This window comes from Ochlerotatus camptorhynchus, unplaced genomic scaffold (assembly GCF_037179485.1).
Source record: "Ochlerotatus camptorhynchus isolate MF236.1 unplaced genomic scaffold, CSIRO-AGI_Acam_v1.1 ptg000216l, whole genome shotgun sequence".
NCBI classification, from domain to species: Eukaryota; Metazoa; Arthropoda; class Insecta; order Diptera; family Culicidae; genus Ochlerotatus; species Ochlerotatus camptorhynchus.
Genome location: NW_027040706.1, coordinates 552,586 through 569,105, shown reverse-complemented (window position 1 = coordinate 569,105; position 16,520 = coordinate 552,586). Strand labels below are relative to the sequence as shown.

Below are 16,520 nucleotides of genomic sequence, written 5' to 3'. Positions count from 1 at the left end.
TTTTCAAGATTCTGGGATTTCATGATCAGAAAAAAATATATATATAACGAGCTATTTTTCAACAATCCTGGACATATTAAAGATCAAGATATCACGACAATAGAAAATTTTTGAGATCTCGGGGATGAAAAATCATTCCAGGCTATGGACTTCAATTTTTTTAATGTGCAAGAATTTGGAAGAAAAAAACATTGAAGATTTTATATTTGAACCATTTTTAAAATTTTGGGAACAAGGGTTTAATTTAAATGATTTCGTATATCATGGTCAATACAATTTTTTTTAAATCTCCATATTAGACTAAAATTGCATATCCTAGATTTGTTTAAAACCTCTTAAATGATTCTGGATTTAAAAACAATGGTAAGATTTCAAAATAAGATAAAAGTAAAATTTCATATTTAACAATTCTGATACCAATAAGAGATCTCGGTCTAAGTTAAATATTGAAACCCAAAAAATAAATAAGAGGATAGTTTCAAAAATCCCAAACGAACCCCAAAAAATCCCAAATTATTGTTTGATGATTATAATCAAGTTATACCCTAGACATAGAATTTATTTTTTAAGAAAAGAATAACATTATCAGATTCTGGAACTGCGAACATTTTTCGAGATCTCTGACTTGAACAAATATTATTTATCATGGACAGATCAAAACATTTCAAAATTCTACCAGTTCAAAAAATCATTCTTGATTATTTCCCGGTTCTACTGGTTAACAGAGTGACAATTTTTTTCCTTGATTTGTTTTCCGTCGACTGGGATTGAACCCAGGCCTGCAGGGTGAGAGGTAATCATGCTTACCACCGGCGCTAGTGTGACAAAATGTTCAAAAATTTAATTTAACTTTCTTGTCCTGTACTGAATTTAAAAACTTTTTTATGGAGACCATATTTTACTTTAAATGGATTCTGATCTTTTGATGGCTTCAGTTACCTTCAATTGTGGTGTCATTTGAAGACCGTGGGATGAAAAATACGGCCGTAACTTCAAGGCAAACATTTAAACAGTGCATCAACATTATTGAGGGGGCAAGATGATACTTTGTCCCTATTTAAAATTATGAGGGGGCAAAAGTACCATGCCTACCCTTCCCCCTAATTTGGTGCCTAATTGTTACCAAATTACAGGCGTGGCTATCTTAAGGTCAATAAACGCGTTTTAGGTGCAAGAATATTACTGCCTGTAATCGCATGATCTAATACAAAATAAACTTAAGTGACACGATAACTGAGCAGATTAATCGTAGTCGAAGCAGGCACACTCGCGAAAAACAGACACTCCCGCAGGAAGGGCAAGGCAGATCAAGTGCATGCAACAATAATTACGAACAATGCATAAACGCCAGACACTTGAACACTGCTCAAGCCGCCGAGAATAGACAGCCCGCTTGGAGTGAAGGGGTTTAATTAATCTTGCGTCGCGTCCCACATGCCTTTCTGTTCCTTCCTTACATCTCATCAGACTACGTGTGTAGAGCAATCTATATTACCTACCCATAAATTTGAATACAAAACCAGTTAATCGCTACAAGAAAAATTATAATGTTAAGCATTTATTTTGAGCGTTTTGCTATCAACAGCGACCATTCTAGCGCAAAATCCTCCCACTACAATCTATGAGTTAGCAATTTTTTTCATAAACAAACAGTATATATAACTCTTTGGTGGATGTGTGCAAATTTTCAATGAATACCGGCTTTCTTGTTTACACTCTGTTGCTTCATTCCGTTCTCTCATCAGAGAGACGTCTCTTCATAGTCATATACGTATACGACTAGTAGCACCAACACCAATGTTATTGCTTTTTCGCAGCTTGCCAGTATTTTGAGTAGCCTTTGCAACCTTACGATTCAGTCTCCGTTTGCCGGTGTACTTTGTCGTACATACACGCTGCTCACTCGCTTTTGGGTGACTTAGGACGCGCATACCCGTTACATTCAATTCTGTTATCAGCTGGCTCTAAGTCGCTTCTACTTCTTATTCTAAACAATTCGCGGATTTGCTTCCAAACCCAGCAGTGGCCTTACATTGGCATTCATCGTGAAGTGATATTAGGCAGACTGTATTGCATTTAGCTGTCGAAAATGGCTCGTTCGTTGATGAACTTCGGCAAATATCTCGGCCAAAATTATGGTGTCGTCGCAGCGCCCTCGCTCTCGGTGACGTCGGCTAGGAGCAGATGTAAGTAACATATTTGTCTGTGCGGGTAGGGATGTTGGTTAATCATTCGATTAGTGCAAACAATCGAATATCAAAAAATATAATCGAATAATCCAAAATCAAATAGGTGCGAATAATTGGGACGATTAATAAGTGCCTCAAATGTAATGCTTTTGAGACGGATCCAAATATTGACTGAATAAAATCGTGATAGAGTTACCCTTACAATCATTTAGGCGTTTTCCGGAAGGATACTCAGAAATTATCGTGGAAAACGCCTAAATGTATGTATCTTATTTGTTTATCGATAAACGCTAAAATTAAATAAACATTTCCTCGTGTATTTTCGTTGAACTTTCAATAATCAAGTTAAATTAATATTTAAACTTACTCTGTGGTGCCACAGTATAGTTTGACAAACTAAATAATGACAAATTTTCCATGGTGTCCTTATTCTTATTTTCAAAAGATACATTTCAATATGTTTCACCTACGCACATGATGCAATTGATTTTTTCTGTGGTTCATTCTGAAGCATGATATTGTGGCTTCTAAACAGAAATAATTTATAATTTATACGACTCTTAACATTGGGAGGAGCCATGCTTTTTAAAGTGTCCTTATTTAGATTTTCATCACCGTATAACGTATGCTAAGTACTCCAATGTATTCAAGAGTTCAGCTTACATGAACAACTAGATAATTAAGATCGAATTCCTTGGATAAAATATATTCAAAGAACTCCAAATCTCCATTTCAAATCATATCCACGTGTACAAGATGATCTAGGTTCTCTCGTGTTTAGATCGTTCGATCTACTAGTTCAACCACGACTGAAACAATGTCCCTAACTATTCTTGATACTAAAAGTACTTTGACATTGGTAGAATTAAGCATTGGTACAGAAATTTTATTTGTGATAATGTTCTGAAAAGATCAAATTAAAAAACACCTAGTAGTTCAATGCATATTTTAAGAATAATAAGTAATGTTAGATTATTTTTATATGTTGAGCACTTGTTTTTTACATGTTGTCATTATACAAAAAATATATCCACAGTTATTCGAATGAATCGATTACCAAACATTATCCCAACAATTAATCGATAATCGAAAAAAAAAACCTTTTTTTTTTACATCCCTATCCGTGGGACTTGATGCTGTCTCATGACACGGAGCACGGGGCTCCGATATCAGTTATGTTGTGTAGCGTACTTAGATCATGTCACACTCGCATGTGACATCCAGTGATAATACACTGATAAATTAAACTATTCTCATTTTGGTTAAAATTTAATCAATTTGATATTAAACTCAGTTTAATCATTTATTATCTCTTGCTAAAAAATAATCATCTGATATTAAACCCAGTTGGATGATTAAATTAAAAGTTATCTTGTTTGAATAAATTTTAATCATTTTGATTATATTATAATAATTTTTCGTTGATTTTTAATCTTTTTTGATTGAATTCTAACCTTGTTTGATTATATATTAATATTCTAAAAGCATACATTTAATACTGAAAAGATTAATTTTGATCACAAGTGATTATTCCGAATTTAATCATGCATGACTATAGCCGAAGGAATCATGGCTCAGACTCAATAAGGTGAAGCATGAATTGGCATACTTTTTAAGCTATTTTTATTTAATTTATTTTTGGGTGTAGAGAATATGTGTGTAACATACTGGGAAAAAAATCAGATCAAACGCTTATAGTACGTTCAGACTACAAAGTTATAACATGTTATAGCGCTATCTTGAGGGTGGTTTCTGTGTTGCAACTATTTGACAACCGTTATAACATGTTATAACTCTGTAGCACTCTGTACAGTGCTCAAATGTTCGCATACTAAAACGCTGTACAGACTGGAGAGTTATAACATGTTATAACGGTTGTCAACTAATTGCAACACAGAAACCACCATCAAGATAGCGCTATAACATGTTATAACTCTGTAGTCTGAACGTACTATAAAGCAAGTTTCAGTCAAAAGACATTGATCTGTCAAAATTATGCTATTTCAAAATGTATCAGGTAACTTTTCTGCATTTTAAATGCATTTGATAACTGGTTTGACACATGAAATGCATTTCCTTTTGCGAATGCCGCTTAAAAATAAATAAAAATGTTTCAGTTAGCGTACCCGAGAACGAACGTCTGGAAATCCCAGCGCATGTGGACACAGTTTACTACTAACCCCACTACTGGACAAAATATCCGTCCCGGAAGTCGCGTGATATCGAAAAAAAAAACTGACAAGAAACCGATTGCGTTTTTACATGTTTTTATTTACATCGATCAGTGGACTAAGTAAACAAACATAAATTGTACACACATCAGCAATTTATGCTTCGTCAGTCTCTCACTCTCACGCACTCATACACATTCATACTGTCAGCTGTCATCAACGTTCCCGGGGCTGCTATGGACATTCATGTGATCGACGCGCATCCAGGGTCTATCACTACTTACTACAACAACACTACTTACAACACTCCTCCATAGCGAAGCCCACTACTCGAGTGGAGCGACTCTATCTAAAATTCAGGAAATTTTTTGCTTTGCTGTTGTGGAGATGCGCGCACACTTATTAGATAGAAGGAAAATTGATGAAGATTTTGAAAATTTCCTTGTGGAAAGCGGTGCCAGTAGATTTAGATGCAAGAGCTGAAAAAAAGATTTTTCGTAGATTGATTCGCTAGTGTGAGATATTTTGACGATCTTGAATTAAGATTTAGATGTGTTGCACCGGTTGCATCCCAAGCCACTACTGCATCTGCTTACAATACTTCTCCTGTTCCGAAGCACTCCTCGTATTTTACGCTACTACCGGCTAGATGTCAATCATATAAGGTCTGGAACAGCAATTACAGGTGTTAGAAGCAAAAATGTTGTAAACATTGCTGAACGACGTCACGGCAGCACAACATTCCATACTGCGGACAGCACACGTCTCGTCACAGAAAACAGTTGTTTCGTGTAGAGATAAACATTGCGATGAAATACGAACACCACTAAACATTTCCATATTTCATTAATACCATTGAGCTGGTTGAGGTAGACCTTATATAATTGACATTGCTACCGGCTGCCTCTGGTACACCCAGCTAGGTGCACAGAAAAAAAGTTGTTGAATATTACATCCAAACAGCTGCACAGAGGTCATTCCGTCGGTTGTGTAATATTACGTTGTACGATGAACATCGATTTTGCGAACAAAATTACATCTATTGATGTAATAATGTATCTGCTTTTTGCTATTACATCTTGAATTACGTTGATCGATATTACATTTCTTTTTTACTGTATGGCAACCCTAACTTGTTCGCCTTGCCTTGACAAGAGCTAACATCGCTGCGGGCCTGCAAATTGTGGGCCCCACTGACAGCTCATAATTTGTAAACAAATAGAAGATTTAAGCCAGATTTTCAAAAAAGGCGTAACTGATAATTTCGATATTCTTAATATTTTTGCTTACATTTTGAGAAACATAAACTTAGAACTCATAGAGCATAATTTTCTGATTTTCTACCACGAAGTCAACCATTTATATGGCATAAAAGGGAAAATAATTCCATTTGATTTAAATAAGACAATCCAGTCACGCCATTTTTGCAGTTCACACTTGAATTGTGACGTTTCAGATATTGGTTTCAATAACATGGCGGCATATCGGCCAGCTGGGTACACCTACAGTCACCTACAGCAACAACCTTCCGCCTATCTGAATTTTGCAGACCTTCACTCCAAACCACGCCAGTGACAAGGTTTATACCAACAGCAGCGTTTGACAGTAGCATGTCCCGGGCTCAAATCGTTTATTTTGCTGTGCTGGTCCCGCTGCCACGGTATAACATGTTGCCTACGCGCCTGCCACTGGGCTGCTCCAAACAGCACTTTTTAGCCATTGCTGGTGACTCAGCTCACCGACAGCACAATTCCGCATATCAACGAACTTGCCTTCCAATTCAACTCCAACGATCCTTCCATGTCCGGTTCCTCTGGCCATCACAGTTCTTTCATCCGCCAAAGACAGTCCAGTCATGTACTTCGAACAGCCAGTGTCGATGATCCAACGACTGTCAATCGACACATCACTAACAGTCGTCGTCATAAAGCACACTCCTCGACTACTGATACTGCTACCGGAATCCGATTCCTTGTCCCCACCACCAACTTCGCTTGGTATTGTAAACTCTCCGCCATCAACACAACTCCACCGCAAATGCCCTTCTCGCTTGCAGTGGTAACAAGCCCGTACAAAACTTCTCCGTTCGCAGTGTGGTTTTCATCGCCATTTCACTGGACTTTCCCTGCACTTCATTCTCGCATCTTCTCGGCTAGACGCTTACCTTTCACGTACTCCAGCTTCAGGTCTTCTTCTGGCCGGCCTTCAAGAGCAGTAACGAGCGGGTTGTACGTCTGCGGCAAACTGGACAGCTAAATCGTTGCTAATTCCTTCAAAGCGTCTCCCATGAATATGTATCTCACATTGGACGTCATTTTTGTGTATGTGAGCAATTTGAGCATCCAGCTACTCGGAAAGGGTCGCCAAGCGTCTGGAGTTTTAGGACTTGAAAGTAAAATAATAATCGGTGCCTGCGGAGTGAGAAGATGAATGTGAGACTCATTATTCAATGGCTGAAGCGGTTTTGGCTCGAGCCGATCTGCTGCTGATGGAAAGAAGTGAATTCGTTTGCAAGTGCGCACACACGAGGGGTCACGTTTTGACAAGCGTTTTGTTTGAAAGAACCCAAATGTTATTGTGGAAAAAATGTAGCGAAATGTGAGAACAAATGCCAGTGATCTCGCTCATTGAGTAATATGCGTTACTTGAGGAGCCTCTGCTACTATCTTCGGTCCCAAGCTAATCGATTCACCCCTCGAAACATAGGAAAATCCACTAACCTCTCATTTTATCTGTCAAACTTTCATACACGGTAACCGCAAAATACCCAATAATGACTACAAAGTAAGCATTTTCGAGGGAAACTGTAAACTACAAAAACAAGTAAGTATTAGTAGTATTAATTTTTGAGTAACAAATATTCATAAATGGGTAATATTTTTACTCATTTAATGGGTAGTCCCAGTCTCCCTCGAAAATGCTTACTTTGTAGTCATTATTGTGTATTTTGCGGTTACCGTGTAGCGGATCAAAACAAACATTGTGTAGTACTGGAATTTATACTATAATGGGGTACGTTAGTCGATTTGCTTGGGACCAATAGGCTAGTCAAGTAGTGAGCCAATTTAAAATCGTTAGTTTCGTATTGATTGTTGTTAAACGGTCGGAGAAATAACTTCTTTTTTTTTTGTTCTTTTGAAAAACAAATATCGGTCCCACGCACCCCTCTGTTTGTGTGTGCAAATGCATCAGTAGAAATGGGTGCAAATAACATTGATTGGATTTTCAATTAACGTAGCAATTAATTCAAGAGCAAATTTTCATTACGTCGAATGTAACAAAGGTAAACAAAGTCGAGCTATCAGTATCAATCGATTCGCCTGCTATTACACTATATACTGTCCGAATATAGGATCAAATCCCATTTTTAAATTTATTTAAAAGTCAAATTGCTTTTTGACGTAATCACCTTCCGATCAAAATAGTTTTCGATGTTACTTAAGTCACCCAATTTCTATGGAGATGCCGTTTGACTTAAGTAACAGCGCTGAGAAACCCGTGAAAAGTGTACGTTCGTCGTTTCGCTTTCTCGTTATTAAAGTGAATAAATCGAACTGTTCGTTGCTAAGATGATTTCGGTGGTCCTAAAATGATGAATGGGCTGCACGTAAGGAGACGTAATTGATAATTCTCCCGAATATCCTGGTAAATACACTTTGACTTAAGTAACAATAGGGGCCACCAAACAACGTATAATAACTTTTGACTCAAAAAGCAGTATTTTTTAGCATGAAAGCTAGCGATTTGTATTTGTATGATTAAAACCCTGCTAAATATGTTAAACATTACTATCACTATGAGATTATATGTGTTTACTTGGAAATAGGAATAACTTTTCGGTCATCAAAACAAAACTTTATTTTTCTCGGATTGGTGCGAATGTTACTTACGACATAATGAAAATTTGCTCTTGAATTGATGTAAATTACGATTAATCAATTGATTACTTATATAACCAATTAAAATTATTCGATTATTCAAATAAAAATAGGACATCACTATATGAATGTGGCATCGAACTTCAATGTGAAGTATAAGTGCTCTGCCATCTGTGCCATTAATAATTATTAATTAGTCAATTTGAAAGAGTGTGCGACCAGTGCTGGTCGCAGATGACGAACTTACGGTAGCTGAAAAAACTAGGAGTGCTGACTAATACCATAGAGGTAACTCTAAGACCACTGGGTCCCGAAGAAAATCATTATTATTTTTGGCTCACTCAGTACCAGAACAACGGTCCCAAGCAGTCCCAAGCTATTTCACTCACCCCTGCATGTTCTGCATGAATCCACACACCCCTGATGTTAATACCCCGTTCACATTACAGCCTATATCACGTAATATAGGCTGTCTTGCAATGAGCACTCATACATAGGATTTCCAATGAAAACTATATGTATGAGTGCTCATTGCAAGACAGCGTATATCACGTGATATACGCTGTAATGTGAACGGGGTATAAAGCCCTCTAGTTAAAGTATGGAATTCTTCAAAGTTCGTAGGGATTGACTATAGTCGCTATATGTATAGAATTTCGATCTATCAAAAAGCGGAACCAATTCAATATATTGTAGACCAACAATAGAAAGGTATTATCAACTTTTATAAACAAAACGTTATACCCCGGACAGACTATGACTTATATCATGTAATATAGACTGTCTTGCAATGAGCACTCATACATAGGATTTCCAGTGAAAACTAGATGTATGAGTGATCATTGCAAGACAGCCTATATTAATACAATATAAGCCATAGTCTGTACGGGGTATTAATTATTCTTTCCTCGCCAATCGAACGGCATAGACTACTTAGGACGATGTTGGAAATGAGTGCAGAGGAATTCCAATTTGCCACTTCTGCTCTGAAGCTGAAACTTTGTTTTTTTTTACTAAAATCCCAAAGCAGAACTCAAAGAAAAAAGAAATTATTGAATCTCTATTTATTCAATTTGTGAAGAATGCATCACGTTTAAAATAAAAATACATCAATACCGTGCCAGCATCATATTTGACGTGGTTCCTAATGGTTCCTAATCCTAGTTATCATCCCTAGAGCTCTGGAATTAATATTTGGAACGTAACAATTCAAAAATATTAATGGAAAATAGTCGAAAATGATCTAGTGCGTCAAGTTAGGAACCGCGTCAACTATGGTGCCTTCACTATACACTGAAATGTATCAATAAGTATGATTTAAATCAGCCCAAGTGAATTCAAAATACGCTAGTGCCCTCGGTGCCACCTTCTATAAGATCAAGCGTCCTCATTTCCGTGACGAATCAAAAGCAATTGGCGAATCAAAGCAAAGACAAAACTGGTCATGCGGCCCTACTGTGTTACCTGTCTTAGAGTTTTTGATCTCATTTCCGTCCTACTAAGCACAACCCGTGCTTTACCTCCTTTTTTGGAACGGGTTTTAACAAAAAATGGAAAATTTCTCTCAAAGATGACTTCTAAATTTAATCACCTTTCCATACATACCGTTGGATTGCAATCTTTGCAACAATGAAGCGAGAATCGTTCCACACTCGGTTCTACCATAGAGGTAACTCTAAGACCCAGTGGCGTCGCCTTAACCTCAATCTACCTGTGCACCAACTCTCAAAACATAAACAATTCTCAAAATATTGCTAGCAATGGATAGATATCTAGTTAACTAGAAGATTAAGTGTATTTTTCAACCGATTTGAGTATGAATATGGCATTAAATCTGTTTTTAAAAGTTGGTGCACAGGTAAAAAGTGAGGTTACGCTACGCCACTGCTAAGACCAGAAGGTCCCGAAGAAACGTCCTCAACTTGTTGGCTCACCTCTGGTACTATCTTCGGTCCCAAGCCTATCAATGCACCCCTCGAAACGTAGGAAAATCAACGAACCCCTCATTTTATCTGTCAAATTTCATAGCGAATCAAAACAAACATAGTTTAGTACTAGAGTTTCGACTAGAATGGGGTACGTTAATCGATTTGCTTGGGACCAATAGGCTTGTCAAGTAGTGAGCCAATTTAAAATCGTTATTTTCCACCGGTTGGTACTACCATAGACTAACACCATAGAGGTAACTCTAAGACTAGAAGGTCCCGAAGAAACGTGCTCAACTTTTTGTCTCAGCTCTGGTACTCTCTTCGGTCCCACGCTAATCGATGCACCCCTCGAAACATAGGAAAATCCACGAACCCCTCATTTCATCTGTGTAACTTTCATAGCAAATCAAAACAAACATAGTGTAGTACTAGAATTTCGACTAGAATGAGGTACGTTAATCCATTTGCTTGGGACCAATAGCGTAGTCAAGTAGTGAGCCAATTTAAAATCGTTAGATTCCACCGGTTGCTATAACCTTGCAATCTGAACATAGCATAAGCGCCTATTTTTGGCACATCGAACAGAAAACATCAAATAAGGGAAATGGATGTAATGTCGGCCTAAATACCTCTAATTTGGACCCATACATAAATTCAGCAATCGTCTAAGTTTTCAAAAGAGACCAAAAATATCTATTAGTACCGTCCCAATGACGCGTTAACTAGATAAAATTGGTAAATTGCAGATTTTTAGCGATGGGCCCAATCTTAGATCCATAGGCCAACATTAGAGCCATTTCTACATCTATGATTTCCCGTAAATGAATAAATCATACGTACGGTACGATACTTCAGTTCAAAACCTACAAAACAAGGTATATTATTGCGTTCTTATAGACAAATATTTACAACCAATTTTTTTTTAACAGAAGAAGCAGTCCAAGCCAATCCTTGTGTGTGTATGTGTGTGTATTCAATCTAACCCCCACTGGCCGGCAGTGTTATTATGGAAGAACTCTCTCTACAATGTCACATTTATGGTCATTGTAGACAGCTTTAGTCCGGGAGTTAGAAGGTGATAGCTCTATTGCAGATCCAGCAACCCATTTCAGAATGTCTGGAGAGTCACGCCCATTCCGAGGTTACTTTCACTTACAATAAGCCCCGCATGTATGCATCACCGTTATCAAATGGATATTGGTATTACATACACGCTTCCAGGTTTGAACATATATTTTTTTCAAACCTGGCGTGTATTTAGTTTATTTTTGATATATATTTTTTTAATAATTGGAAAGCTCTCACCATATTCTGCTCTTCCGCCGTGTTGATTACTTCTTTTGGATTCCCTTGGACTTTTTCTCTAACGCTTCGTATTTCATTCCGTGCTTCACCGGCAATTTCCTTCCGTAGATCGTCCTTGGTTGGTTCTAAAATGATTCCGCCTTTTTTGGTCGGCTTCATTGAATTGAATTGCCATGGTGATCTGGGACGAGGCTCACGTCCAAAGTCGCTGTTCCACCAAGCGCTCCGTGTGCGAAAAGAGAATGAAAGAAATACAAAAGGGATCAGTTTCAAGAAGTGACAGTTTCATCAGATTCCCCAACTAACCATAGTCAAGCAAAGTAAGAATATACAAGCTATATAGCGACTTTATGGTTACTCATATGGCCGTCAGAATGGTTCATCGGTTCATATATCACAGACAAGCAGACACATGTCGTATATACTTTGATGGGCAATACACTCAACAGATGGTTGTAATGTGTAAACGCTAGGGAATTGATTATGTGCACCACAGGTGGCGGTACTACCAACTAAGAAACATTTAAATTGACCGTTCAAAACGATTTCGATGAAGGTTTTAAGAATGTTATGTCTGCTTGTCTGTGATCATACCTTCACTATCGCAACTTCGGGTAATCTGCGAAAATATTTGCATTTTTCTCAGGCACTTTTGATCTAAGTGCAATTACTCTCTTATACTCGAAATGTGCCACGACCAAATTGGCAGAACGACGCCCTATACGCTCTCTGACCGAAGCGCAGGGGCAGTCCAAGCCAATCCTTTTTTCCAAAATCCATTTTTGCCATCATCCGTTTGACAAATTAAATTCAATGCGTTTGTACGAAATTGGCCGAATTTAGAATTAAGAATCAGTGTTTTTTCAACACAATAGAAACAATTTTTAACTCTTTATACAATTAAACGGTGCAAGGTAAATACGTTTAGATGTTATCTTTATTAGAAATATTTCACTTTTAAGATCAAACCCGTTCGAAAAAAAAGAGGCAAAGTGCGTATAGTGCGTAGTAGGTCCGAAATGAGATGGTAACCCTATTCTTCCTTTAAACATTTTTACACAAAACACTACTCTGGAGGATGTTTCGGACGATGGCGCAGGTGTGAGTTTTACCGACTTCTTGTAGTCGATAACTCCTTCTCCATCCTCAGCACCTGCAGGACTTTCATCAGCTTCTTCAAGGCACGATACCGGTTGCCAATGGTCAATGGACGATTTTGTGACCGTGGGCAGCGATGCCACATTGCCAAATTTATGTACACGATTAATATATTGATATTGATTTTTATTGATTATTGAAATACATTGATACCGTTTTTAGCTAAAAAATAGTTTATTCTTGGAACAACGATCCAGAAAATCTGTATATGTGGCAACTCTGCCCTGCTCCCAACTGTTTTTTCGATCTATATTGAGGTCCCCAACAACTATACCTAGTAATTTGGTTATGATCTGGATTTGCAGGATAATTTCAAAGTTTGTATGGGAAAGAGTATGGGAAACGGAACGAAACTATTCATTTGTGTGTCAAAAATTGACACATTGATCATTTTCTACCAAACCTGGAATTTAGATTAGGAAAACTATACAGAAAAACTTTGTCGAAGTCGCTGACTTCTGACAAAATTTACTAAAATTTTACTTTAGGCCAAGTGCTCCGCGCAAAGGTAAGTACTAAAGCTAAAGTAAAAACATTATAGCTTTTTGCACAGAAGTCTAATCGATTTGCGGTCTTCGACAAAGTAGTTCTCCATAGTTTTTTAATCAAAGACTCAGGTTTGGTCAAATTAAGCAATATTTGAATTTATGATAAGCAACTGATTAGTTAGCTCCATTTCCCTTACATTTTCTCATACCAATTTAAAAGCTCTTCCGCAAATCCAGATTAAACCCACCCTTCTTACAGATAATATCTCCGAAACCAGTTGACTGATTCCTATTGCATTCTACGGAACCATGGTATCTTTCATTTGGCCGTTGTTGCCGTGAATCCGACCTTGCATATTTTGCCACACACATACAGACATTTTCTGATCTCGTCGAGCTGAGTCGATTGATTGATAACTCTTCTTTGTAAGAAGCATTAGCATGATTAGCATGTGCAGATTCTGCCACCCTTGCCTTTTCGTGTGCTTTCATATTTGATAATCCAAAGCCATGATGCACACCAGAATAGTCGCCACCACATTTGAATATAACGATGGCACGTGTAATCGTGACAGTAAACCCAACTTAGCCATTGGTTCAGTATGTGTTCAGCATACATTAGGTATTTAGAATTAGCCCGATTAGATGTAGCTGGTGTTTAGCTTATCACTGATAAGGCCGTTAGTTGATTCGAACCTGACCTGAATGAATAAAGTTCAACAACGACTGAACTTACTCCACATCTCACTGACTGGCTATGTCATAATGAACTTGAAACAAATGATAACAAATATATTATAAATTCGCAACACGCTGTTATGCCTTTAGAGATTAGAAATAGTACTACGATGACGTAGCAGAGACAATATTTGACTTGTTTATTTATGATTAATAGGCACCGATGCACGCATCCAAGTAGCCAAACCCGTTGTCGACATGGACGGTGATGAGATGACAAGAATTATCTGGCAATTCATTAAGGAAAAGCTTATATTCCCTTATATTAAGGTCGAATGCCTGTACTACGATCTAGGTTTGCCATATCGTGATCAGACCAATGATCAGGTGACGATCGATGCAGCGCATGCTATCCTGAAGCATAATGTAGGAATCAAGTGCGCAACCATCACTCCGGATGAAGCTCGAGTTGAGGAATTTAAGCTGAAGAAGATGTGGCTTAGCCCGAATGGAACCATTCGTAACATTCTCGGTGGTACAGTGTTCCGTGAACCAATCATATGCAGCAACATTCCACGCCTGGTGCCAGGTTGGACGAAACCTATCATCATTGGTCGTCATGCGCACGGTGATCAATACAAAGCCCAGGACTTTGTCATCCCGAAAGCGGGTTCGGTGAAGCTTGTTTACACTGCCGACGATGGAACATCGCAGGAGTATCATCTGTACAAGTACAACAATGGCGGCGTTGCCATGGGAATGTACAACACCGATGAGTCGATCGAATCTTTTGCTCACTCATCATTCCAGATTGCCCTCGGCAAAAAATGGCCACTATACTTGTCGACGAAGAATACCATTCTGAAACGTTACGATGGTCGCTTCAAAGATATCTTCGAGGAAATCTATGAAAAGTATGACATTTCTTTATAACCAACTTGTTTCCCAGCATGCCTATATGAATCAATATTTTCAGGCACTACAAGAAGGAATTTGAGGAAGCCAAGATTTGGTATGAACACCGTTTGATCGATGATATGGTCGCCCAAGCCCTCAAATCGGACGGAGCCTTCGTATGGTCGTGCAAGAACTATGACGGAGACGTCCAGTCCGATATTATCGCTCAGGGATACGGTTCCCTAGGTCTGATGACATCCGTTTTGCTCTGCCCCGATGGCAAAACTATCGAATCAGAAGCCGCCCACGGAACCGTCACTCGTCACTACAGGTATTATTGTTTGTTTATTCCTAAATACACAGTTTTAAAACCTCCTTATATTTTCCATGAACAGAGAACACCAGAAGGGTCGCCCAACATCGACGAACCCGGTTGCGTCTATCTTCGCCTGGACGCGCGGCTTGGAGCACCGTGCCAAATTGGACAGCAACCCTGATCTAGCTCGTTTCGCCACGGCATTGGAAACCGCCTGTATCGATTGCATTGAGTCCGGAAACATGACGAAGGATTTGGCTATCTGTATCCATGGAGCTAAGAACACCAAGGAAGGCATGTACTTGAACACCCAAGACTTTTTGGAAGCGATCTCGGAGCAGTTGGAACGCTCGTGGAAGAAGTAAGATGACTGTATGAATGTTTGTATGCCATTACGTTTACACACAGGTGCGAAAAAAGTACGCTAGGTTATAAGAAACGGTGATACAAAAAATAAAAGTTAAAATTATGAGATTATGTGCTATTTTTATTTATGTTGTTGTTAATTGCGTCTCATGAATTGTACAATTGTGTGTCTTCCCCTCCATACAAAGTTTGTATATACCCCGCCATATATGGACCAGCACCAAGGCGGATAATCAAAGTTGCCACAACCCTCCTCATCAATTTGGCTAGGCATTTGTGACCAGCATACACCTTCCGGTCGTATGAAACAGGTCCAAATCCACCCGCATTTTTTTTTTTTTTTGCGCCGTTTATGGCAAAATAGTGAAATTTTCATGAACATTAACTGCAAAACTCACCAACACTACCGGACCGTGAGTATGTATGTATGTAACGGATACCACTCATTGTTGCAGGGCACAGTCATTAGACAGTGGACTGTCCATCTCGTATGACTTGATCAAGTACGATACCTGGTTGTATTCGATTTACCACTGTATGAAGGGCCAAAAACGGAGGGTGGACCTGAAAGCAGAGACACTTACACGGGAGCAAGAAGATCTCCTTCCAATGATAAAAATTTTACAATTCGATGCAGAGCAAGCCATCATACGAGGGGATGTCCCAATGAGTGGGAGAAGAGCCCACCCTCAATTCACGAAATGTTAACAACAGGGAGTTTGCAATTCCACTCTTCCCTCTACCCAATGAATTTTTATGGCAATTCCACTCTCCACTCTAACCAATGAATTTTTATGATAATGGGCCTTTTTACGGGTGTCACTACACGGTGATAAGGAAGTGATACTCATAATAAGAGCCGTGATTGCCGTACAAATCAAATGGGAAATAGGTAATGTCGGCCTACGTGTCCCTACATTTGGGCCCGTCGCTAAAAGTCTGCTATTTATCAATTTTATCTAGATGAACGCGTCATTAGGACGGTAATAATGAATATTTTTGGTCGCTATTGAAAATTTAGTCGATTGCTGAATTTATGTATGGGCCCAAATTAGGGACATGCCTACATTTCCCTTATATAAAATTTATATGATAATATAAAATATGATTCGCGATAATTCTTATAGTTTCGGCGGTTGATGGTTA

The 16,520-nt window shown here is 38.4% G+C and overlaps 1 protein-coding gene across 1 annotated transcript; it reads left to right on the top strand.

Annotated features, from left to right (window-relative positions):
- Positions 1–1,864: 1,864 nt before the first annotated feature.
- LOC135703602 (isocitrate dehydrogenase [NADP], mitochondrial-like) lies at positions 1,865–15,411 on the top strand. The gene is made up of 4 exons (XM_065224867.1): positions 1,865–2,186; positions 14,013–14,709; positions 14,772–15,023; positions 15,088–15,411. The coding sequence occupies exons 1-4, from the start codon at positions 2,090–2,092 to the stop codon at positions 15,371–15,373; spliced, it is 1,332 nt and encodes a 443-aa protein (XP_065080939.1). The 5' UTR covers positions 1,865–2,089; the 3' UTR covers positions 15,374–15,411.
- Positions 15,412–16,520: the final 1,109 nt, after the last annotated feature.

Bases quoted from the DNA above. Each gene is read 5' to 3' on its own strand.
- LOC135703602 (XM_065224867.1), top strand. From the start codon at position 2,090: ATGGCTCGTTCGTTGATGAACTTCGGCAAATATCTCGGCCAAAATTAT. The intron at 2,187-14,012 runs GTAAGTAACATA...TATGATTAATAG, and splicing joins GACGTCGGCTAGGAGCAGAT to GCACCGATGCACGCATCCAA. The intron at 14,710-14,771 runs GTATGACATTTC...CAATATTTTCAG, and splicing joins TTCGAGGAAATCTATGAAAA to GCACTACAAGAAGGAATTTG.